At 24.7% G+C, this 27,971-nt stretch overlaps 2 protein-coding genes across 2 annotated transcripts; one reads left to right on the top strand and one right to left on the bottom strand.

The window, feature by feature from the left end:
• Positions 1 to 27,971, top strand: LOC112602321 (N-alpha-acetyltransferase 15, NatA auxiliary subunit). The gene is made up of 17 exons (XM_025350341.1): positions 1 to 184; positions 371 to 455; positions 516 to 660; positions 738 to 855; positions 4,396 to 4,536; positions 4,843 to 4,987; positions 5,076 to 5,291; positions 5,369 to 5,548; positions 5,886 to 6,055; positions 6,128 to 6,280; positions 10,148 to 10,276; positions 10,759 to 10,972; positions 26,369 to 26,568; positions 26,637 to 26,745; positions 26,818 to 27,060; positions 27,132 to 27,229; positions 27,290 to 27,971. The coding sequence occupies exons 1-17, from the start codon at positions 128 to 130 to the stop codon at positions 27,491 to 27,493; spliced, it is 2,607 nt and encodes an 868-aa protein (XP_025206126.1). The 5' UTR covers positions 1 to 127; the 3' UTR covers positions 27,494 to 27,971.
• On the bottom strand, positions 12,205 to 19,361 carry LOC112602320. Its single transcript, XM_025350339.1, has 2 exons — positions 19,169 to 19,361; positions 12,205 to 15,414 (listed from the first exon to the last, which is right to left on the bottom strand). Exon 2 carries the CDS (start codon positions 15,412 to 15,414, stop codon positions 12,496 to 12,498), a length of 2,919 nt encoding a protein of 972 aa, XP_025206124.1. The 5' UTR covers positions 19,169 to 19,361; the 3' UTR covers positions 12,205 to 12,495.

The raw sequence follows: 27,971 nt of genomic DNA, 5'->3' as shown, positions 1-27,971 counted from the left end.
TAAAAAAGTGTTATGAAAATTCTCACGAGGATCGTCTTTCTCAATTAATAATTTTTAAACCTTTTTGTAGTGCCAGCAATTTTAAAAATTTGTCTTTTTAAGGTACTGATTGAAATAATTAAGAAAAATGCCATCGAGTCAACCTTTACCTCCAAAAGAAAATTCCTTATTCAAACGAATTTTAGTAAGTATTATATTACTTTTCAATTAGATAAACATTAAATAAGTTTCATGTTAAAATAAGTATTCTTGTTTTTATCTTTTCTAAATTTTTTTTTTTTATGTTATTATTTTAATATCACTTAATTTTAATTATTCCAGTTGTACTTAATAGTAATAATTTATACCTACTTCATTTATTTTATTTTAGAGATGCTACGAACAGAAACAATATAAAAATGGACTTAAATTTGCAAAACAGATTCTGTCACATCCAAAGTTTTCTGAACATGGAGGTAAATAACTTTTCATGTCAATTAAAACTCAATTAAACATTTTGTATATAATTTATTTAGAAACTTTGGCTATGAAAGGACTTACTTTAAATTTTCTTGGTCGAAAAGATGAAGCTTATGAACATGTTCGACGAGGTCTTCGTAATGATCTCACTTCTCATGTTTGCTGGCATGTTTATGGTCTATTACAGAGATCAGATAAAAAGTTAGTTTAAAATTATTATAGATTATGCACTCTTAAATTCTTAGTAGTATGCAATTTATTATTAAATGTTTTTTTAGGTATGATGAAGCTATTAAATGTTATAGAAATGCATTGAAATGGGAAAAAGACAATATACAAATTTTACGAGATTTATCACTGCTTCAAATTCAAATGAGAGATTTGGAAGGATATCGAGTAAATAATATAATAAATATAATTATTGTATAATGAACAATTCTTTTCAAATAATACTTATTATTTCAAGTTCTATTAACAATTGTTGGAAATATTCTTTTAATTTAACTTCTAATAGAAGTAAAACATTTTTTTTTTTTTAACATTTTTACCATCATTTTTAAAAAATTTTACTTTCTGAAATAACATAGATTTTTAATTTCATTTTCTGAGAAAAAATAGTTTTTGTGGTGTTCCCAATCATAAAAGTCGAAATTCAGACCAATAGTTTATGACTTCATAAGAATTTAAAGTTTAACTAAGTAGAATGGGGAAATTAAATTTAGGTCTATTACTCCACTCACCTAATCTTTAAATACTTAAAATTCATTAACTACACATAATGTACTAAAATACTCCTAAAAATATTCTGCTTCAGAATATGAATTTAAAAATATAAATTGTTCAAAAAGAGTAAAATAAACTTAAAAAATATATCAAAAAAATTATTTTTTAAAAAAGTTAATAGATTTTGAAATTAAGAATAACACTTGATAAAAAAATCACATAGTTTACATATATTTTAGACTTGGTTAATTTTTTTTGGAACATTGATTATTATTTTTTTTTTTTATATATTTGAATTAGGCTTATCAATTATTATTTATTTATATAATTTTTATTAATATTATAAATTAAATGTGTAGTATATGTTATAAATTTAGGATTATATTGGATTGAATCAGTCATGACTATTAAATGTTATATATATTACAGACAATGTGGTCTAGTACTACTCCTGCCTAGGCAATGTAAAATTTTAAACTATGAATTTTTTTTTTTTATTAATCAACTAATATTATTTTTTATTTTTACTTTAAAATATAATTTTATTTATATATCATAATACAACGAATGTTTTAATAGAATAACAAAACAAATTAACAAATATTGTTATTTTATTATAAATAGGTAATGATAACATTAAAATTTATAATAAATATAAAAAATAATAGTAGTTGGTTAAAAAAAAAAAAAATTGTGGTTCACTATTTTACATTGTCCGTAACATATACATTTACATATATAACAATTTAAAATATTTTACTTTTTTTTTTAACATAAATACACAAATTACATTATTTTGACTTGACAACCATAGGACTAAAATTTAATTCGATTAAATAATAGTCATTTCAAATAAAGCCATAATTATAATAAAATGTATACATTTATATGTTTTGTCCATTTTTTATGTTCATATTAAGTATTTGTGAGTTGTAGGAGGCACTAAATAATTATTATTAAAAACATAAGTTTTTATCAAAAAATTACAATCACAGCAATAATTATTAAAAAATAACATTAGAAATATTTTGCGATAAAAATTCAACATTTTAGTAAATTACAAAAAAATAATTTATAATTTTATTAAATGGTTTTATTCAATTTTTATTTTTTTAGCCACATAAATATGATATTAAAAAAAAAAATTAATTTATATTTCTCTTTTGAGTACTGGGAGCTTACAACTTGATGTAGTCCTATAATAGGTTACTTTAATTATTCAGTCCAGAGTGTTATATTTGAGTGTTCACTAAATAGATTAGGTTAGGTTAGGTTAAACATGCTATATATTAAAAAAAAAAGTTAATTTTGCTGCCTTAATTTTTCCATTAGTGTAATAGAATCATTGAAAAAGTTTTCATCAAAATCCATGCAACAAATTTTAATTAATTCTTATGATTTGAAAAGATTGATTTTTCATTAATAATTTCATATTACTTCATGATATATTATTTGCGAATTAATCAAATTTAATGCTATCCATATGTTAGTAATTTATAAAAAAAATTCAATTCTGTGCTTCATATTAGATTCTAAGCCGAGCAATGAATATCTTGTTTTTATCGTAATGTTTTTTTTTTTATTTATATGAATACACAATTAGTTATTAATAAAAGTTTTAATTTTTAAAAATGAGGGTGGTTTTAAATATAAAATATGTATAAAGTAATTATGTGTAGGTCAAGTTTAAAAATTCCTGTTATTTATTTTTACAATCAGGAAAACAAAATTTTAAGGAAAACCGTAAATTGTTGAGTTATCCCAATTTTTGAAGAAATTGATTTTGTAGTTATAACTTATTAGTGAATAAGTGTAAATACTTGTAATTTATACCAAATATTTATATAATCGTTTTTTTTATCTATGATGAAATTTTCAAAATATTTATAGGCATAAGAAATCTTTAGTTTCTTTTAGTATCATTCATATAAATATTGATTAATAATTATTTTCTGGGTAGAAATATTTGAAAATGTAATTTTAATTGCTACGGAAGTATTTTTATATACATTGAAAGTTAAAATGTCAAAATTGCAGAAAATACCAGCAATCTATTTTGTAGTTAAATTTTATAGAAACTTTTTTTTATGTCCAAGTCTTGAAAATTTTATACAAGATTTTTTAAACACAGTTTTTACTGAACCCTATAACCTAAAGAACGTACTAAAAAAATTATTTTTTAAGACTTTTTAAATATAAATTTGACCAAAATTACTAATTAAAATGGCTTTTAACGATATGTTAATTATTTTGTTAAAATTTAGAAACATTTTTCGTAGGAACTTCTCGAAAAAAATTTATTGTATCTTTTATTATTCCAATCATCTTATAAACTTTTATTGACTTTTTATTCATACAACCACTTTTAATTTTTTATATTTACATTAAAATAATTTAAAAAAAATTTCTGACAAGCAAGGGAGAGGAAAGTCCCCCAGCTACCCTTTCTAGGCATCTATAGTTTAAATATATTTTGTGATTAATTATAAAATAATAATATAAGTAAAAAATTTCTAATTTTCAAGTAACAAAAAAACTTTAATTCATAGCTTTTAATGTTTTCTTTATTATATTAATTTATCAAAGATAAGAAACAGTACAATTGTTTGTATTTTGGTTTTCAACTTGTTGATTGCCACATGCCCACTTGTGACCTAAGTGGATATCTTTTATTGTGATGCCATTTAAGTTGCCTGCTGCCCAAGTTAACTTTAACATTAAATGCATATAATTCTTCATGGCTTGAGATAATAGTATTTATATTAAACTATGGCGTAGACAAGAAGAATTTGAACATAAAAAAAAACAATGAAATCCTTCAACTGGTCCTAAAAATATTAATTTTATTAAAATTGAACAACTGAAGCTATTTTTATAAGTGTAAACATTTATGACAGACCACATAAAAATGATAAGGCCTGACACGCGCTGATATGATTTGGATCGCTAGCTGGCAAATGGCAGTCAACATGTTAAGAAACATTTGGTTAATAAAGCTATCTATAATATTGAAAAATTTAATTTATTATATTAACAATATTAATTTTTGTATTTTTGTAAATTATTTAGAACTATAGATTACTTTTGAGTTAAAAACTGTTTGCAAAACATTATATTTATTTGACTTGACTTTGATATTTATTGCTGTATTCTGTTTTGAATAACTTACTTAAAAGTTTTTAACGTATCTTTAATAGTTTTATTTTTTCTAAGGACACAAGATATCAATTGTTCATGTTGCGTCCAACTCAAAGAGCTTCGTGGATAGGATATGCAATGGCATATCATCTATTAAACGATCATGATATGGCTTTGAAAATCTTGGAAACATTTAGAAAAACACAAATGGTTTCTGTAAGTTATTATTTGTATTGAGTCTATGTAAATTAAACGTTTAAGCCATAATAATCAATAAATAAAATAATAATATATTGGAATAATATTATTATTAATTTAATTTATTTATAAATGATTACTATGAATTTTAAATTGTTATAATAAATTACAAGATCATATTTTAAAATGTATTAATGAGTATGCTCAATATTTAATACTTTATTATTTTTATTTTAATCTTTGACTAAATTATAGTAATTTATATAATAAAAATGATAGTGAAATATGAAAAATAGTAGTAATATATTTAATTATTGTATTTAGGCTCCATTTGATTTTGAGTATAGTGAACTTCTTTTGTATCAAAATATGGTTATTCAAGAATCTGGCGGAGTGTTGGATGCCATCAAACATTTAGATATGTATAAAGAAAATATTTTTGATAAATTAACAGTTCTAGAGATTTATGGTAAGTTAATTTCAGTATTTTGCAAAGTTTAATTTATATTAATAGAGAAATTTCATCATTAAAGTTTAAAATATATGACTTATTTTAGGTTCATTATACTTAAAAATTGGAGAATACCATTTAGCTACATTGTGTTATGAAAAATTATTACGAAGAAACCAAGAAAATACACCTTACTATTTAATGATTAAAGAAGCTAAGCAATTGCATAATGATGAATGTGTTTATAATATGCTATGTGGTTATCGAAAAAAGTTTCCTAAAGCACTGGCTCCTAAGCGATTATGTTTAACTTTTGCATCAGGTATATTGATTGTATTAATCATTAAAATATTTTAATAACTGTTATTTATTATATTATTTGTGTTATGTTACATTTAGGAAGTGTATTCCAAACTGAAGTTGATTCTTATTTAAGAGCTGGTTTCCATAAAGGTGTTCCACCATTGTTTGTAGATTTACGGTCATTATATAAAAATAAACAAAAAGTACAAATAATCGAAAGTCTATTAGAATCGTATGTAAATAATTTGACTAAGTTCAACTCATTTGATAGTGAAGGTATGGTATTATTTTTTTTCAGTAAATTGAACAATAATAATCAGTCTATTTTTATTTAAAATAATAATATAAAGTTGAGTTTACTTCTTATCATTGATTATACATATTGTAGTATTTATAATCAATGTTTTTTTTTTAAATAATTAGCTTAAATCTATCAAATTTCACTGATAAGAGTTTAAAGTTCAATTCTTCCCTAAATTAAATAAATAATATTATAATATAGTAATATAATATAATATCATGAAACATATCTTTATGTTTAATCATTTTCATTTGTTTGTTGATTCATTCTTGATTATATATAATATTAAAGCATTTTAAATTATTTCTTTAGATACATCCAATAAAGAACCTGCTTCTGCATTACTATGGGTGTATCACTATTTAGCTCAACACTATGATTACCTTGATGATATACAGAAAGCATTAACTTACATTGATTTGGCAATTGCACACACTCCAACTTTAATTGAACTATTTGTTACAAAAGGAAGAATATTTAAAGTATTATATTTTTATTTTATTTTTGCACTATGGAAAAAAAATTGAATTATTTAACAACTTTTTGTTAATTAGCATGCTGGTGATGCTTATGAGGCATATAAATGGCTAGATGAAGCACAAGGCTTGGACACAGCTGATAGATATATTAATTCAAAATGTGCAAAATACATGTTGCGTGCAAATCTTATTAAAGAAGCAGAAGAAACATGCTCTAAATTCACAAGGGTGAGACATTTATTAATATTTTTGGGTTTATACTTAAACTGTGATGGTTAATACTTTAAATTAATTTTATTAATTAAATTTTTATGTATTATTATTGTAATAACATCTATGACTGGCGTAATTTCAGCAAACAATTCATTGTTATCTTAAACCGTAAAGGTTTCTTAAATATGCTATTTTTAATATTTAGTAATTCATAAATCAAGCCATTTAATTTTATAAAATTAAGCAATCAAGTCCAATCTAACTCAAAGCCTTATCAAATCAAGATATTGTTACTTATACCTCGTGATACATTTGACATTTTGAAAAATAAGAATAAATTAATATGAATTTAAACTTCATCATAAATTTTTATCAGATCTGATCATACATTTTATCGAAAAACTTATATGAATAAACTTCCTGATGAATTTAAGTCATAGAACTTAAAGGATAAAAGTGATTTACCAACAAAATATGTTAAATGTGCTCCTGCAATTGTTTTAAAGGGTCACCATTCCACAAATCGGTTGAATAATTTTTTACATTAAATATTTTTAATAAAAATATGATATAATATTTATTATTTTAACATAAATGTATTTTATAATGCATGATGTAGAATTTGGTTGTGCAGTTTTTAATCTATTTAGAAATGACTTACAAGTTAGAGGAGGTGTTATATTTTCCATAAAATTTAAATAGAATGTGAAAAAATTAGTGTTACTTCAATCAATGGAATTGAACAACTATTTCTAAAATTTAGCTTGCCAAATAATATATTCATTGTTGTATATGTTTATTTATTCCCTCTATGACCGTTGAAAGATACTCTGAGCATTGTAATTTATGTAAATCTATAATTTTAAAGTTTATTGATGGTTATTTTCTTTTTCCCGAAATTCTAATATAGATTGACTTCTTCTCTCACATTGTCTGTCCTGATCTTTCTATAAATATTGACCCTCCCTTGTTCTTATTGTAAAAATTATTCTTAAAAGATTGTACCAAAAAAAAATAAATTATTTTCTTATAGCAAATAATTTTAATCTAAACTCATTTGTTTGAACAATGGAACACATAAGTTAAAAATAATTTAGCTAGTTGTATATTAAATTGCTACATAAACTTTTTAAAGTTAAAACAAGTGTATAATGTTATAATATTTATGATAAGCATCTTAATTATTTGTGTACTTACGTGGATATTATGTTAATGGCTATCTTGTCGTATGCGTTCTACAGTAAATCGCAGTCTACCTGCAATTATGGCACGCTTGTCGTATGCACTTTATTACCCAATTTATCTTTACTATCGTTACTTAATGCTAATAAAGATTATCACTCTCTTTTACTGCATGATATAATTTTTGATTGTGTATTTAGTCATTTGCTGACAGTTCTAAGCTTACACGGTTTTTATTTTCACTTTTCAATATGCTTCCAAAAGAATTATACTATATTTCAAAACGAAGAATCAGCTACTAATTTTTTAATTTCTAAAAATCTTTTAGTAAATGTAGAAAATATATTGTGCGATAAATGTATCTATATATAATCTATAAATTGTAATCATAATCCGTGCTGGCCCAGATAATATTATTATCTTCAAAATTATCTAAACTCCGATGTTTGTCGGAATAAAATAAATCTAAAAATACGGTTTTCAAATATTCCTATAGTTCGACTTATCTGTATAAAATTAATGCTTGTACCTATCACCTGTGTATGTATATATGGTGTAATAAAAATAATAATTACTTATATTACTTACAATAAAAGTGGTAAAAATGGTAATCAAACGGTAGAGCGCATACTGCAGTCGTAATATCACCAGTAGAGCACATACTGCAGTCGTAATATCACCGGTAGAGCGCATACAACAAGATAGCCATGTTAATAACTGATAACTCGGTTGTTCAAAAGGCCATTATCCATCACTTTTCTATTGTTTCATTTTTAAAAATTTATGTGCTTAATTTTATTAATCAATCCAAAAATAAATTAATCTATAGTTATAACAAATGTAATTATTATGTTATTTTCTCTAATATTAATTTTGAACTAAACAGTAAACAAAGTAAATATTTCCCTTTAAAACTCAATAAAAATATTTATGAAATAATTAATTAATTATTTTAGTACCTAAAATTATTATTAGTGAAAAGTTTTTCTCCCAAATTGGTTGATAAAAACCTTAAAAGTGTTATAACAAATAAAAAATTTACTCATATGAAATATACGATTAATGGTATATATTTAGATAATTTTAATTTTTCAAATTTTCAAAATTAATGTAAGCATCTAATATCTGCAACTAATTCAATATGTATCTCTAACATTGAAAGTAATGTTCATTTAAAGTTTTTTGGAAGTATATTAACTTTTTAAAAGAAATAATACAAATATTCCAGATATTGTATCATACAATTAAGTTCTGTCTTCTAACAATGAAGAAAAAGTTCAGTTTTTTATTGATTATTTTTTCAATGTATAAATTTATTCTGTTAAAACAAATTTCACAGTTCTAACTATTGTATCTAATAATATAGTTATCACTCTTAATGTCATAACAATTGTTAGTAAGTAATCAATATGATTTTAGACAAAATAAATCAATATTTACTAATCTAGTCTTATACCAATCTAAAATTATTTTTACTTTTAATGAGAGGTAGCAAGTTAATTTAATTTATACTACTTTTCAGAGAGCATTCAAAAAAGTTAGCCATCAACTCTTATCAGCAAAACTAGAATATTTTTGATTGAATTGCTCATTTTTAAGTTGGATATTTAGTAAATAGTTCTTAAATCATAAAATTGCTTTCTATAGTGTCAATTGATTTTAAAGTACCTGCCAGATTACCACAAAAGTCTCATTAAAGTCCTTTGTTATTCATTTTATTTATAGATAATTTTCTTAGTGTTTTCAACACTCTTATAAATATTCTATTGTGCTAAATTATTTTTGGTTATAAGCGCACAGCATGTTTGTATTTAATCACAGTTAAACATAGAAAAGCTAAATGAATGGAGTATTACAAATGAGTTATTTATAAATGTCAGATCATATTGTTTTTCTGTAAAAGAGAACCAATATTCTTTAACTATTAATTGGATAATTCCATTTTAATAAGAATTAATTTCATGAATGACTTGGGAAAATTTGTTGAGAATAATCTTTCCTTTTCTCGTCATACTAATTTATCTGCTAGTAAAGCTTTCATGATTTGGAATTTTGTAAATAAAAATATAAAAGGTTTTACAAATTTAAATATTTCAAACATTTTTCTCTTAGATCAAAGCTCAAGTTTAGTTTTTAGTTTATTCCCTGAATTATACTGATATCATTAATCTATTTAAAAATATTAACTACAAGTACACTAAATATATCTGTTTTAAATTAAATATAAGTCTATCTATAGATTATATCTACACTCCATTTAACTATATATTATATCTTGTAAATTTGGAAGAAAAGTTAGTGATTTAATATTTTTTTATGACTTACTAAATGGTAATATAGATAACCCAGATTTACTTTCAATGGTTGGCATTCATACTAGTATTTAAAGTTAAAACATTTTTTTATATTCTCTTTTTTTACAACTAATTATAGATTGGCATCATATTGAGTCCTAATGTTAGCAAATTAAATTGCAAATTTGTTAATTTTTCTTTTATATCTCTTGGAGTTTTTTAATTGAATGTTTGTAATACATTAACTAATTGTATTTTTAATTTTAATTATATAGTTTGTCCATATATCATCTAGATTTGATCAATAAAATCTAGTAACTAATGTATTTTATTTCAATTTTTTTTAGAGATTACTCTTATTTTGTAGCTTATGTAAAAATTAAATATGTATATGTATATTTTACAGGAAGGTGTTTCACCTATGGAAAACTTAAATGAGATGCAATGTATGTGGTTTCAAACTGAATGTGCATTGGCTTATCAACGACTTGGAAAATGGGGTGAAAGTTTAAAAAAATGTCACGAAGTTGATAGGGTAAATAATTATTTTTTTATTTTTTTATTTATACAGAAATGTATTTATGATATATTTTAGAGCTTAATTAGTTCCATAAAAGCTTAGTTGAGGTGCTACCTCACTTTCCTAAATAATTAAATTATAACTTATACATAATAACAGTGTTTTTCACTTTTTAGAATTTCATTCTCCTGAATGTCAAATTCCTTGTCAATAAAAAAACATATAGGTATTCAATAAGCTATGCAATATTATATTGCAATATTAAACACTACTATTTATTTAAAACTATTAATAATTTTGATAATATATTTTTCATAATTTTAAGCTTAAATATTTTTCATTTTTAAATTTTTATTTTTCGATTAACATATATTTTTCATTTCATTTTTAAAAGTAGAATAGTTTTTAGAATACTTAAATAAAGTATTATTAATACATATATTTTTTTAATTAAATTATTAAATTAATTGGTTTTCTGATTGTATTTAATTTTACAGCACTTTACTGAGATTATTGATGACCAATTTGACTTTCATACATACTGCATGCGTAAAATGACTTTAAGGTCATATGTGAATTTATTAAGGCTTGAAGACGTATTACGTTCTCATCCATTTTACTTCAGAGTGGCACGATGTGCAATCCAAGTATACTTACATATTCATGATAAACCTCCGACTGATGCATCATCTAGTAATGAATTAGATACAGGTGAGTTTATTTGATGATTAACTAGTTGTTATACTTGACAAATAAATTTATATATTAATTTGGTATAATATTCCTTTTAAGTTTTAGTAACTTATATTGTTATTAAATGCATATGAATATTTCATGAAAATTTTGTTTAAGTAGACTGATATTGAAAAAAAATTTTGTTAATTTTTCTTAGCCAAACTTTTTTATGATATGGTATTTCAAATTTATCGTGAACTTTAATTTATTTAAATTTCAAGAATTTAATGATGAATTGAAATCTATATTTGTACTCTATATTTGGATTGCTTGCTTTGTTAATTGGTATAATAGAAAAGAAAAATTTAAGACTTAATTATTTGAATAAATTAATATGTGTTGATATTTGTCCAATGATATCTGGAAATTAAAGTTTAAGCATGTATTTTAATATATATACTGACCCAATACCATTTGTACTTATATTTAAAAATGAATATTCCATAACCTTTTATCATTTTATTATTTTAATAGTATATAAACATTATAATCTAAGATATCAAAGTTATACTAAACTAGGAGTTTGCTACAAAATGAATTATTAAGAATTTATAAACAAATGATCAGTAGAAAAAAGACTTGCTATACATCAATAGATAACAAAAATAAATTCATTTTATAGATTTTAAGTATTAAAAGTACATAGTATTTTTAAAATACATTTTAATACCTACCGCATACGGTGTAGTTATAATTACAAGAACATCAATATTTAATTTTTGTATGAAACACTTGTATCCGAAAAATAGTTTTAAACTTATTAAATCCATTCAAGTTGTTAATATGTTTTATTTGCAATGTTACTTGCATGTCAGGATAAGGAGCATCATTATAATATAACTGTTAACTATATCTTCAAGAGATGATGTATTTCAATTTTATTTTCATTGTTATATTTTTATATTGACATAAGATTTCAATTTGCTATATTATAAGACGTATTATTTAATTATATACTTATTGTTTCATTAATAAATAATAAAAGTTTCTTATATGTATTCACAAAAATACAAACTGATGTTTGTTTAACTTATAATCTTATTTAGATAATTTTAATTATACATTCTTAGTTCATTAAAACTTATTTTACAACTTGAATTAAACAAAAATTAATAGTAAAATAGTTTCTCATATGTTTTAATTATGACACAATATTAAATTACTACATTGAAGTATACCTTAAACATATTTCAATTCCTATTAACTAAGAAGTGATACAATAATTTACTTTCACTATTACTAATAGATCTATTCCTTAAAGAATAATGTCATTAATCAAAAATAAGAAATGATTTAGTTCTATAATATGTCAAATTAATTAAACACTAATAATATTGTACCTTACATAAGAATTATTTCATATTACACAACGCAGTCTTTTATTTAACAGTATCAAATGTTTGATTGTATCAAATTTATCCACAGTATAAATGGTTCTGTTTTAACTTTTTGCAAATTTTAATGCTCAAATAAATTGTAATATAATTAGTATTAAACTTCTATTTGACATTTCTTTTGTAGTATTGATAGTTATGATTACCCAAATTATATTGTATTGGATGTCCAGTATGAGTTGTTAAAAAGAAAAAATGACTTCCGCTATTTCCAGGTAAGTTGTATGAAACTACACGATTTATTGGTCTTTGTGTTGAAACTATATATTCTGAATCAATATTTTTTATTGGCAGTGGTTGTTTATAGTTGACTTGAACATCATCAACTAAAGATTCTGGTGTCTGTAAGTATATAGATTTCGGTCTTTGAGTAAAATACTCTGTATCATGATTTCTCGTTGGCAACGGTCTTTTAAAATGAAATTGAGTATCATCAATCAGCGAAGTTTGAGGAAATTTAATACGTGGTCTCTTTTCTACTATTTCAATACTTGGATTTTGTTGAAATATTGTTTGTTGATAATTCACTTGCGCTTCTTCAAGGTGTTGGGTGTTAGGTACTTTAATATAGGGTTTTTGTGTGACTAATTCACTATTTGAATATTTTTGTGGCTTATAGTTTACTCGAATACCATCATGTATTGACATTTCTGGAACATTTATATATGGTTTTTGTGTAACCAGTTCTATGTTTGGATTGCTCGATGGATATGATTGCTTGTGGTGTTTGTTATTCATTTTAGTATCACTATAATATGGTGTTTGAGATATCTGCTTGTATAATTGTTGAGTAACATGTTCTGAATTTGGATTCTGTGTTACAAACGAAGAATCTAAATTATAATTAATATTTTCACGTATGGGAGATTGGGTTATTTGCATATGTGGTCTTTTTGTAATTTGTTCTGAATTTGGATTTTCAGTTCTTGAAGGCTGTTTATAGTTCACATTGGTGTCTTTGAATAATGTTGGTAATCTGTATAGTGGTATTTGAGTAATAATTTCAGCATTTAAATTTACTGCTGGTATCGGTTGTTTGTAATTTACTTGGGTATCATCAAAGAGTGATGGTTGATGTACATTTATGTATGGTCTTTGTGTAATTGGTTCTGAATTTAGATTTTTTGATAGTAAGGGTTGTTTATAATTTATTTGAGTGTTGCCTTGTAATGAAGTTTGAACAAAAGGTTTTTTAATTATTTGATCTGTGTTAATATTTTTAGGTGGTAATCGTTGATTATAGTTAATTTCAGCATCAATGGAATATGGATAATTTTCTTTAAAATCATTTGAATTTTGAGATATTATCTCAGCATCAGCATTGATCTGTGGATGGTTTTCTTTAAAGTTTACACTTACATCATCATGTAAAGAAATTTGAGGATAATTGTTTTGAGGTTTGACTGTTGTTATTTCTGAATCTGGCTGTTTAAAGTTAACTAGTCTGTCATTAGTTATTGATATCTTATTACCTTTTTTATTAGTTTGAAATTTTGATTGTGATGTAACTTGGGTTGGTTTCTCAGTTCTAACTTTTTGACCAAAAAGAGCAAAATATTTTTTTGTATTTTCATCTACTAAACTGGCATCATCTTGTGTGAAAAATGCATGATATGGATTATCAGTAGCAATATTGGGTTTTTCTGTTGGATACTCATAATCAATATCTGAGTATTGGTTATTTTGTTGTGCCCAAGATTGATATTTTTGCTTATCCATTTCATTATTGTATTGAGTATGTTTTGGTTTTTCTCCCCATCCTTGATATGAATGTCTTTCTTTTTGATATTCTGTCATTTGCTTTGGTTTATGAATTGGATTTTGAATTTGAGATTTAATATCATACTCTGAAGCGACATAACTATACTCATAATATGGCTTTATTGTAGTAGTCTTTTCATAATTATTTTGGAAATTAAATTGTTGACTTTTTATATTGGAGTCTTCATATTTATTGTGTTCAGCAGGTTTTTCCACATCATATTTATTATTTTCTTCGTAATAATAATATGAATCCGGATGATTTGTTGTATGTCCTACTGGATTTTCTAAGAAAAATTGGTGGCTAGGGAAATTGATTTGTTCATTATTATTTGAATTGTATTTATTACTACTTTCAGTTGTAGTGATAAGAATATTATTTTTGATTTTTAAACCTTCAATATAGTTTGGCTTGATGGATGGTATTGGAACCCATGCATTTTCTATAGTATTATGATTTCCTTTAGGAATTTTAAAGTATGGTTTTTGATTAAATCTTGGAATTGTCTTATTTGTATTTAAATTAATTTTCTTAGCTTTTTCTGACTTTTCTAAAGGACCAAAAAAATTTGGTGGTGGTGGCAAAACTATTCCAGGAACTAATGGACCTGGTGGAACTCTTGTAGAATTTTCCTGAGTATATACAAAATCATATTTTGGTGGATAAAATAATGACTGATCATCTTCATCAAATGTTGAATTTTGAAGTGGTGGGTTTTGAATTGACGGGAATGGAGGAGGAGGGAATGCTGGACTCCAAGTAGAACCATTAATTGATACAAAATCAATAGGTCCGTTGTCTTCTAGTTGTATTGGGAACGGTGGAGGTATTTTAGGGTTTTCTGGTATTTTTACTTGTCTTGGTGGAGCAATATAGTTATCTATGTATGCCCAATTCACTTTTTTATCACTAAAATTCCCTCCTCTTAATACAAGTAAATGATTCTCTGCTAACCATATTTCATCAGGATCTAATCCTCCTAAATTATTGATGTTGTCCTTTGGTACTTCTGGATTTATGTTATAACTTAAAATGCCTGGTTTTGGTGGTATATCATTAAACAGTTCTTTATGTATAAGACCATACTTGCCTTCAAAAATTTGCTGTGCTAGAGTTTTTTCATCATCATTGGCTGAATTTGATTGATCTACATTTGTTCGGGTTTGACCATTCTCTGCTGTTAATAAAATTTCTAACACAGGTTCTGCTACAGTGCTTGTTAATAGTATTATTTTTAATATCACATATGGCAGCAAATACATCTGTAAAGAAAATGTTATAGGTTAAAATTAGGTTATTTATGTAATTTTTTGATTATTTATATGAAACAACAGGAATCACGCACTTATGAGTCTTGAATTAATTGTTTAATTTCACAGTTACATAACATCAAATAACATTAAAAATACATATCATTATTACAATGCATTTTTATGATAATGAAAACCAAGACTTGAAGTATTTTAAAAGGAATCACTTTTACAGTAATATTTTTAAATTCTTAGAATGTTTAGATATAAAACTATTTAAAAATATGTTACTGTATTAATACTTTTTTTGATTTTAATATTTGATTTAATAACCTTTAACATTTTTACTAGCATTTGAAATTGAAATATAAACACTCAAACTCATTTTATGCTTTCAATTTTAATTTAAGTACTAAGATTTTGGATACTGAATTGAGCTAAATAATTAGTTTTACTTATGTTGTTCTACTAATAGATATAACTATTTTATATGCTACAATAAACAGGTCAGTTTTTAAATTTAACAATAATTCAAAGAACACATTATGATAAAATATAAGCTCGTCATTGTTTAACAAAGTCTTGAATACTAAAAGGGCTCAGAATTATTTTTTGAATGCTATTTAAAACAATAGATACTATCAAACATATATCGATTTTCGTCGAGGTGAGTTAACTGTATGTCAAGTGCCAAACACCTTAATTTAAAAATCCTGTCTATAATTTATATTATACTTTTTTTTACTTATTTCATAATTCCAATATACAATATTTTTTTATTTATTGCTACGCCCATATACTACTTCAGGAGAACCCGTAAATACATTGGAATTTTGTAGACAAAAGAGTTTATTATAACTGGTTAACCTTGCTCTGGTACAAGACACGATTTTATTGCTATTTGACCTACAGTAATAATAATCACGTAATTATTCTTGGACAAAATACAGTAACCGACTTTTTACCCGGGATTAAACGAATTTTTAAATATTGTTCTTGTATCTTATCATTTTCAGGACTGTATTATTATGTAAATTGTATAATATGACGCACAAATAATAAATTAGTCATCCACTAAAAATATACATATGGAAGTCCTTTATTAATTACCCGGTTTTCCTATGAATCATGGTAATATTCAACGAGAAAAAACCAATTTTATAAAATGTTGTATAAATGATAGGTACCTACTTTTTGACTCGACATATCAACCAATAGTATTTTGTATTGTAAAATTCAAAATAAAACAAATACACCCTATTTTGTATTTCGGTAAAATTCATAGAAATTATACTTCTATTAATAAATGTTTAATAAAAAATATTCACTTTTTAAACATACATAAATACATCATACATACATATATAAATACATACGTACGTACCTAATCGTATAAATGAATGATTATATAATGTGAAAAATACAATTTCCGTTACAATACTATCCAATTCATATATGGCGTCCTCGTGTGTCCAAATATAATCATTTGTATAATTGTGTCTTTTGTTAAAATACTTATATTACATTTGACATAACGGTATTAATTTATATTTTATTCATTTTTTTTCGTTCGTATTTCTCATGTTGCGTAACGTTTCATTTATTATTGTAACGATAAACGATTTATATATTAGAATGTTAGTTGACCAGTATTTTCGGATGTACTATTTTCCATTTATAGCCACTATTTCACTGGCATAGTGACATAATATAAAATAATATTCTTTGCTTAATTATTTGTTTCATTGAATAATGTGTGCAGGTACACGCATGTTAATTTAAATATAACATAATTTTCTTAGATACTTATAGTTAATGCTAATAGATCTTTAGATTACCGTGTTCAAAAAATACTACATATAAATGTTATATGTATAAATATAATTTAATTGTGATTTTATACTTTTTCAAAGATTAAGAAAAAGTTTTTAAGTAATTACTAATTATATTTTTGATTTCATCTTGTAAGTAACAATAGAATTTTAAAAAAACTTAATGAACGGATTGATCATTGTTTAATAATTTTAACAATTTAATTAATATTGATTAAAGTTAACAATTATAATAATAATCAATAAATAAAAATATTAAAATTACATCGGTATTATTGAAATATCTTTCTTAATCTATTGTTTTTGATTGTTTATTATACTAATTAGTTTCCTATCTGCAATATTAATTTGTATTAATTTAAAGTTGGTAAAAAGAAAAAACGGTTTTTAATATAGTTATAAAGTCCATTATTTATGATATTATCTGTTTTTAATGAAATAAAATAAAATACATTTACTAAATGAGGTTCATAAATGACAAATTTAATCAACCAACATAAATTATAATTACATCATCATAAATATCAATTTACTTAGGTAAATACTAAATTTTAAAACTTAACGTAATTATTGAGTTATTTTATTATTTGTTATTAAAAAAAAAATTATATATATAAATCTTAGTCATTAATAATTGTGGCTTTTCAATTGATAATATCATTAATATTATTAAACAAATTAGTTTTTGTCCTTGTAGATACTTTACACCTTTTCTATTATACACCTCTGTTCGATTGAGTAAAACAAATCATTTAAATCTTTGCATGTAGTGGGCAATATCCTTTTTGTATAACACCTCCTCATTAGATTATTATAAAATACAGAATTAGTCATTTATAGTTATAAATTATAAGATAATGCCTACTCAATCCATATTATGTATAATTTTACCATCTGCATATTAAACCCAATATTGATTACCACAAAACAGTCTGATTATATTATTTTAAAAAGATAAATAGTATCAACGAATCGAACTAATATTGTTAAAGAATAACTATACGTAATTGTGCATAATTATAATTCACATATAAATTATAATACTTTTTATTCATAAGCAGACTTTATAAATTAAAATATAATATGTAATAAATATGCAATCAAATTATTATTTATTTAATCGGTATATAGATATCCAACTCTGTAAGTCAGCAAACTTTATTACTATCATTAACAGAATACTAATCCATCTATTCAAAAACTAAAAAACTTATCACTAAATATCTATACCTATTACGTTTTTAATTAAATCTTCTACCACAACTTTTCATATCCTCTGTTACTAATGTTGCAAAAACACATAAATATTTTATGCTCATCTCCTTAATAATAAAAATCCACTAATGAACGATATATCCTCCTTGTCCATCCCTGGTAATCTCCCTCTAAATGGCTTTATCGTAAATAATATACCTAATCTAACCTTTTGACTGATTAAAATCTTCTCGAACCATAGGCATCATCAATAGATGGTTTCTTTGTTAGCATTATCTAAGCAAACTCCCAAATACTAATTGTAAAAATAAATTTATAGATTATATTTTACTTTTAAAATTAAAAAAAAAAATTATATTAATGTATATTTAGTCAGTTATGCTTATATTTAGATAATTCTTTTTTTTAATTTAGATTAAATAGTGATCAATTAATTTTAGTTAATAATACGTACGGTATTTATTTTCAAATATATAAATAATAATTGAATAAATGTCGTATATCATATAACTTTATAAGGTTTTTATTTATCAAACTACTTATTATTATTACGAATTTAATACAAAAAAATATTACCTAACACATTTAATGTAATATTAAAAAAGAAGAGTACTACAATATAAAATAATTTTAAATATTCATATTTATCTTTGTATGCTGTTTTTAAGACAACTATTTTTAAATCAGATTAATTATAACTAAATTTTCGCTGTACGTACCTTTTAATTTTTTAGATGTATATCCCAAATAAGCAATAATTGAAGTGCCCATTACACAAAAATTGTAAACTTTAACTTCGATTGTAAAACAAACTGATTTTTAAAAACATTCGTCATGCTACATTTACGTGGTGTAGCACGACTTTACAACATAAACTGAACACATGGAGTGCACGCAGAATACTAATACCATAATTCATTCATGTAGTTCTTGCTTTATCGGTAGGAGAAGTACCCTCTGGCCGAGGGAAAGTTAAGCGTTTAATTTTAGGAGATTATAATCCTTGTTTATCTTTTTGGATAATTATTATTTTATTTGAATAAACAAAACTTATAATATATTTGAAAAATCGGCGTTATTAACAAACAATAAAATTTGGATACTTTTTATAACTACCTATAATATTTATTTATATCTTAAAAATTCTTGTTACTCGTTTTTTTTTTAAGTTATATATTTTAATTAATACAATCAAATTGATTTCTTTGTTTATAAAGTAATATTAGATTTTCTTTCTTTAAAAGTATTATTGATGATTTGAAATAGTGAACTTGTGTTGTAATCGTGTAATATAATTTTTATCATAATCCTATGAGGTTATGCATAGCAGTAGTTAGAATAGAGCTGTGAAATAATGAAATTTACATTTGTATAATAAAGCATACAAGATTAAACTTAATTTATATTTGAAGAAAAAGTTAATTTCTGAATCAAAAATGTATTTGATTCGTGACATGATTCCTCTACATATTCATTGATAAAGTATAAATAGGTTTGTGTTTTTATTTTAAACCGATGACTTTAATTTTTTTTTTGTTTGTGTTTAATATAATTTTAGTTGTGGTAGGTAAAATTAAAACTTTTTATAAATAGTTAAAAAATAGCCCTAATTTAGAACTACTGTTAAATATAATTGTCTTATTGTATTTATATATAATGTAGTGGTGTTATAGTCAAAATTGGTCCATACACTAAGTGTAAGCATTCGTTTTGTATTGCAAACACTAAAGTATTATTATTTAATGAATTATTGCATTCGAATTTCGAATTTTCTTTAAAAAAATCTCTTTAAAAAAATATGATCAAGATTTAATTTAAAATTATTGTGTCTTACTAGTACATTTTTTATTAGTGATAAATTTATACTATATTACCTAATATATGTATATAGTTAAATTTTTATTTTTTTACAATTAATATGATCTGTATCGTTAAGTACAATAAGAATATAGGCTTCTACCCTTTCTTAATGTGTCTATAGCAAATATCTGTAGATAACTATCCTAATATTATTAAGTATATTAACACGCTGCATTATAATTTATTTTTTAACATTACAACAGACACATAACTGGCAAAAAAAACCGCAAAACAGGTGTGGTGAAAGTTTTACAAGAGGGCGCGGTAACTTTAAACTAGAGCAACTACCAGAATCGTGCAATGGGCCTCGAGCCATACACGCGACCAGCCTCCTTCTTTTTATTTTATCTGGATACATATCACCTTACAATGGTCAACTTGATTTTCTATATGTAATTGGCAATTTTCATAGTATATTGTAATGACTCGTCACGGGCTACCATTATTTATAATAGACTTAGTATAGTTTTAAACTTCGAATTAATTTTTAGACCAGAGGCGTACTTAGCAATAAACAAACAGGCAGGGAAAAAATGAAATTGTTATGTCTTTTATTTTGTTCTTTATGGGTGTATTAAACTCATTTTTTTGTTTTAAAGGTTACAATACAATTGCAACTTATCAGCTTATTATTTTAATAAAATGTATAAATATAAAGTATAAAGTATATCTCCGCTTGATAATGTATTTTAGATTGACAAATACATATATATTTTTTATTTTTCATTTTTTTTTTACTTAGCGATTATTTAAAAAATATATTTTTAAATATGTTCCATTAAAAAAAAAACTTAACAGGGGAAAGTTTTACATGTTTGATTAATTTATAACATTTTATAACAATTTAAATTTTATTATCTATTTTTTATTTATATATCTATATATATTTGTATAATGCACGATAACTTATGAGCTGTGGTTGTTGACAATATTAAGTATTTTTATGTGATAACTAAAACAATTTTATTGGTGATATTATGTTCAATGTTGTATCTTTTGGTACTGGCTTTTAGCTTACAGTAAGAAATCTCACAATACAATTTATTATATAATTTTTAAAGTAGATACTAAACTAGTATACTTATTATTTATGATAAACAAAGAATATTATGATCGTGCTAAATTTAATGATATTGCCTAGAATTTAGATATACTTCTAACCACTTTCGGATTTACTATGATAACACACCTACAACCCACTTGTGTAACCAACCCAAACCAGGAATTTGTACCCCCATACATTAGTTGTTTATTTTCTTGTTCTATATTTAATTTAGAAAAAAATGTATTTTATCTAATTTAGATATAAATCATCAATTTTATCATCTTATTAATAATATAATAGCATGCTTACGTTTGATTTGTTATCTGTATCTGAATGGTGTAAGCAGCATGTAATTTTAAATAAGTATTGTTCCAAAATAGTATTGACCTATGCCCTATTATAAAATGTAAGTATGATTTATTAATCATTTTACATTGATGATTTTTTTTTTTTAATAGTTAACTGAAACATAATAGCAAGGTATTTTAAATTTTCATTTTGACAATACTTATATCAGTTAGGTATCACTTTATTATAATAAATTAGAAATAAACATGACATATTATAATATTTCACTAATAACATATAATTTAAACATTTTTATAATTGCTTTTATTTTATTTAAAATCTGCCATTTTTTCTACTTGTATTGCATTAATATGATATACATATAGCAAATACTGAGAATAACATGGTATAGGTACTACCTTCTATACAAGCTACACTAACTATTGTAGAAAATATTTTAAACTTGGTTTTTTACTTATTTGTTTATAAATATTATTACCCATATTATTATTTAAATTGTTTGGATAAATATGAATAAGTTTCATAAAACTATGACACCTACCTAGTAGTAACCCGTAGAGCAGTAAAATAAAAAATTATTTTATACAGTAATTATTTATTTTATTACTATTTAACTTGTTTTTTTTTTTTAAATTGGTTAAATCGTGGACGATGGACCTTGTATACTTTTATAGAAAATCATACTCCGTATTATTTATTCTTATTATCGACACATTACATCTATTATCAGATTTAATTTTTTTTTGTAATTATTTAATTATTGTACTGTGGTAGGAGATCAATGAAATATATACCTAAAAATGAGTGATACATTTATCTCTATATAGTATATAGCATTAGATGTGTCCATGAGAAAAAAATTTAATTTTACTAATTGTAAAGTTATAATTAATGGCCATTTAACAAATAACAACTGAAAGTGTTGTTTATGTCCGTTAGTATTAAATATGTCATAATGTCATAAATATTAAAACTGTATAGTTTATTTTACCTAAACTAAATTTGTGTGAATCCTATTTATTCATGTCAACGTTTATTTAGAAGTTCCTCGTCTCTTATAACCCATTATGACGGGCGTCAGTTTCACTTGGAATATTCCCAACGTATATTGACCGCGAAATCTTGAGAAATCCCCTATTGTAATTGCAGGCAACCCAAGTTAATGTTTCTCCTGCGCAACATTTTCTAATTTGAATAAAACAATTTTAACTTTCTGTGCGGACCACCGTCGCGTTGCATTTGAGTGCCTTAGCCATACATATTCAATATTCATTGTTTGATTATGATAATAAAAATAAATACAATTTTGTTGTTTACGTGTGATTTTTCGATACTAGATGATGATGTCAATAATAATAATATTAAAAATACATTAGCGCCGCCGCAGATTTAGAAACAAAATGTCTCGGTCACGAGAAATGCATTAACTTATGGTCAAGGGGGCCGCCACCTTTTATTTATTAATATGACTATTAGACCGGTTTTTTTTTAAATTCATTTTATTATTATTATTATTATTATTGTACTTTTATTTTGTTCACGCGCATCTCGCACACACGTCTAACGTCGCATCGTCCAGCCACCGGCCGATCTCGGCGGCGCTATCGGTTTCGCGTCGTGATTCATCTATTTTAAATCCGTCTGCACGTCGTCACGACCCCGAGAGAGAGAGAGAGAGATAGAAATTAATCCATTAACGCGCACGCCGGACCACCGTATATGTCTTGTATATAATATATACCTGCGACAAGGTAGTACGATCGTTATTATAGATCTCTGGAGACGACGCGTCCTCCGCACTTCGCGTTTTGTCAGTCGTTGCAGTTCTGTTTGGGAAACGGCTAAGACTGACCGTTTAAGCAATAATAATAATTGTAATATGCGTATTTTGGCTGCTTGCGGCCAAGACCCAGTTCTCATACAAAGTCGTTTTTTTTTTATCATTTCTCTCGTCTCTTTATTTTTTTTTAATGACAACACATTTCAGATCTGTTATAAACTATAATATTATATTTATTATATATTATAAACCTGTCGTCGTCAGCGACGGCAGTAGAACAATGACCGCTCCACTAGATAATAATAATAATAATAATACACGGTTTGCAAATCAAAACAATGGACTATGTATATATCTATTACTATATGACTAATGTATACAAGAGAACTACGCGTGCCGCCGCTTAAATTTTTTTATTCTGCTTGTGTTCCCGGGAAACCAGTTATATATTTTATATTATGTATAATGTATACCTATCGTTATTCTCGATTTCGTTTTACAATTTTGTATTCATTTTTTCAGTACGTCTTGTGGGTGTAAGGCACTTTTTCCTTTTTTTTAACCAATAAAGTGATCATGGTCATTTGTACTTATCAAGTATACCTATATTTTCGTTGGTGTTTAAGCATTAGATCTACAATTATGATAATATAACATCATTGTGCCTACGCTCGTATTCGACAAAAAATCTATAAACATCCTATTCGCCTATATTATTATTATAATATTATCGAGGTTAAACGTACGTAAATCTTAGACGTTAATTAATTACTCCAAAATTTTGATTCACACGACATTGACTTGTTGAAGTAATTGACTGTTTTAATTAATGTTTAATTGTAAATAAACCACAAATATTATTATGTGAAAAATATACTTGTATTTAGATTTCTCCTGTGAAAAGACTTTACTTCGTGGTTTTATAGTTGAGAATATACGTATCTACGTGAAATTATAATTTCTTGAAGTTTAATCGACTTGTAGTTAACTCTTTTGGTTAAAGCGTTAAGCATGTTTAACATTATTAAGTGAGTCTCTGTTTTCATTTAGTTATTTTTTTGTTTTGTGTGTGTCTTAAAAAGCACGCTACAATTCAATTGTGTATATTGATGGTTTTTCAATTATTTTAACTTGAATGGGAACAATTGGGCTTGGACAAACGATTTTCAAGGGCTGATCAATAATGTGTATATGATCTCTAAAAACGTCTATAACGGATAATGAAAATTTGTATTAAAAAAACCCTGGACTGTCATTTGTCTATTTTAATGAAATGATAGGTGGGTGGTGGCGAAGGCTATTTGAATGCAGTTCTTGTACTGTTTAAAGTTATAATCTCGCGAAGCCAAAATATTTTAAATAAAATCTTGTTTCTTTTGAGTACTTTATTTCCTGCTGATATTTATAAAAGTTTGTTTATTGGTGTTCAAAAACAAAACTATTTTAGTTGATCCCGCCGTTATAATGATTTTTAAATATGTTTATTTATTTATTTATTTATTTATTGCCAATTTTCATTTAAATAAATACTATAGGTATATTTGTTTATTTAACAAAATACGTTGTCAATTATTAAAATTTATATTAACTGTTTTCCAGTATTTATATACTTGTTAATTGATTCTATTAAACAGTAATATTGAACAGTTTAAACATATTTCTTAAGAAATACAAAAATGTACTGACTAGTGGCTACTATGAATAATTGAGGCTGAGATTTTGAATAAATCTAGCCATATAATAAAAATAAGCAATACAATTTAATGTACTAATTGGTGTTACTAAAATATTTTCAAACATTATTTATATAATAACTTATTACTATTGTAAATGTACTAACTTTATGAGTACTTACTTATAATTTGACCACAGATAAAAATTATTATTACTGTCCTTGGCCTCGAACATAATTTCTAAATTTAAAATAGCTATTTTCGTGTTTTCAATTCGAATAGTTACGTGTTAAACAAAATATTATCTTATGAAGGTATACATTTGAAATTCTTAAAAAAATAATCAGCGAACCTAATCATACATTAGAGCAAAAAAATATAGATCATATTTTCCAATCTACACTTCCATTAACTTTGGACCGAGTTATGTAATTGTAATAATGATATTTCTGTCTGCTCATGTAATACTGCAAGGTCTCTCTTGTGGTTCAATTTCAACATTCTCGGACCAGTTGTTTTCCTGTTTCAATATTGACTTAGATATCAATCAATCTAAGTAATAGACATGGGGTGCTAGATACTCTTATAGGAACCGTCGCATTCAAACTAAAACACGTTACTACGTTAGTATTTTATATTTATTTATTATATAGACTACATTTACATTGTGGTCTACAATTACTTTCCTTATTATTTGAACAATAATCTTATTCTGTAAGCAAATACCATAAATTATTCATAGGCGCACACTCAAATATAAACATGCCTATTTATTTATATAGTTTTTACGTATTTTTTTTAAATTTTCTACTTGGATGAGGATGTAAAATGAACAAGAGTATATCTGTTATAACTTATAGACTAATAACTATATTATAATATATGTCATATCAGTGATGTTACATCATTTTTTATATTTTGACAATAGTAACACTTTTGATTAGATGTTTGACTGTCTATTGTTTCGGTTCACCTATTGCATTCCAATGACGACCTTAGACGTACTTATTTGTAATATTGTGCTGCATACAGGTGTGGCTCGAAGAAAATTAATTTGTAATTTTTCAGGCCAAGGAACCTCCCTAAAGTAATTCCGGCTTATTATAGTAACATTATATCTTTAAATAAATATTTATGTATATTACTCATATAAGTTAGGTGTTTAAAAAATGTATCTTAATTATGAAGTATTTAACTTTTTGTGGTCGTTTTTTTTTTGTATTAACAATATTTTGTATGTATAATGTTCTAGGGAACTTAGCTCCAGGACAATTGAAAAAAATGTTGAATAAGCAAAGAAAAGCGCAACGAAAAGCTCAAGAAGAAAAAGCTCAAGCGTTAGCAGCTCAAGAAAAACGTGATATGCATAAAAATCGACAACAGGTGACTAATACCAGCGATGAGGCTGATGCAATGCCGTTAGATGAACTACTTCCAGAAAAGTTGGAAAGAGTAAGTGTTGCAGATCTTATTCTATTTTTTATAAATATATTAAATATTACACTATTATGCTAATGTAGGTGGAAGACCCTTTGGAACAATCAATTAAGTTCTTAAAACCGCTTCAAGAACTTGCATCAGATAATATTGAAACTCATTTAATGGCATTTGAAATTTATTACAGAAAGGGTATTTTTTTACACATTTGTATTAATTTATTTAAAACTTCATTAATAATTATTGAAAATGTAATTTATCTAGATAAACTTTTGTTGATGTTGCAAAGTATCAAAAGAAGTCATCGTATCTGTCCAGATCATCCAATGTTTCACAGTTGCCTAATAAGATTTATGGAAAAACTATTGAAGCTCGACAATATTCAAGAAGAAATGCAATTGGTGCTTAATAAACAATTAGAACCAATATTGGGTGGAATGTCAGCTGCTGAAATCAATTTGCAGTTCCTCAATGAACACCACAAATCATTGCCAGCTTTAGTTCAGGGTGAATTAAATTAAATATTTGTATTATCATAGTATCATATGTACGTAATTATTAATTATTTTAAATTTTAGGTTTGAAAATGAAGTATAAACTTGATAATAGTTCACAAAAAGAAGTTCTTGACCAAATTACTAAGCTAGACGATTCCCTGGAGGATGTCAATATCCAAGTAAAATTCAATCATTTTGTTCTGTTTTAATTTTTATTAATAATAAACTCTATTTTTTAGACTTGTACTGATATTTTAAATTCATTAATCAATGGTGAATTTGGTGAAGTTGGTGATGTTGCTGAAGAATTTCGTAAAACATGCTATAAACGTTTCCCATTAGCTACTGCTTTCCACACAGATCAAGATCGTTCTCCAATGGCATTCTGGTCCAACACCTATAAAACGTTAAATGAAACGCATGAAAATTGTGTCAGTAACTGATTGAAGCCTGGACGTTAGATCAAAAATGTATTTTTTAATTTTGTTGAAAAGTTTTTTTTCTTATTTGTAATAATAAGTCTTTATTATAACTTTTAATATGGACTTATTATTTTTCTGTAGGAAAAACATTTGTTTTTGCCTTGAGTAACCTGTAAATAGTTGATAATATATTATAATTTCTTTTCTCGAATCTAACATTTCACTAATCAGCATACAGATTACAGTTTTGACTGAATATTTATAATTTATGTTTTTAGTTTTAATTGCTTAATGAAAAAAAAAAAACGCTATTTAACTTCAAACAACCCAAAATGTTTTCTGTGATACACCTTGAAATTTATGCTAATTATTAATTATTTAACTACTTTACAGGTTTGTTAAATATGAACTTGTAAAAGAAACGAAAATTGTAGCTCATTTACTAACCAAAGGTTGATCTCCAATCGTTTAAATTAAAGAAACATATTTATATTGTTAA

The sequence above is a fragment of the Melanaphis sacchari genome, unplaced genomic scaffold (assembly GCF_002803265.2).
Source record: "Melanaphis sacchari strain LSU unplaced genomic scaffold, SCAv2.0 Contig85_pilon_pilon, whole genome shotgun sequence".
Taxonomy (NCBI): domain Eukaryota; kingdom Metazoa; phylum Arthropoda; class Insecta; order Hemiptera; family Aphididae; genus Melanaphis; species Melanaphis sacchari.
Note: the sequence above shows the minus strand (reverse complement) of the source record. Positions and strands in the feature narration are given on the sequence as shown.

Coding starts and splice junctions, on each gene's coding strand:
- LOC112602321 (XM_025350341.1), top strand. CDS start 128: ATGCCATCGAGTCAACCTTTACCTCCAAAAGAAAATTCCTTATTCAAA. Junction 4,988..5,075: donor AACAGTTCTAGAGATTTATG/GTAAGTTAATTT, acceptor GACTTATTTTAG/GTTCATTATACTTAAAAATT. Junction 27,061..27,131: donor ATTGCCAGCTTTAGTTCAGG/GTGAATTAAATT, acceptor TTTAAATTTTAG/GTTTGAAAATGAAGTATAAA.
- LOC112602320 (XM_025350339.1), bottom strand. CDS start 15,414: ATGTATTTGCTGCCATATGTGATATTAAAAATAATACTATTAACAAGC.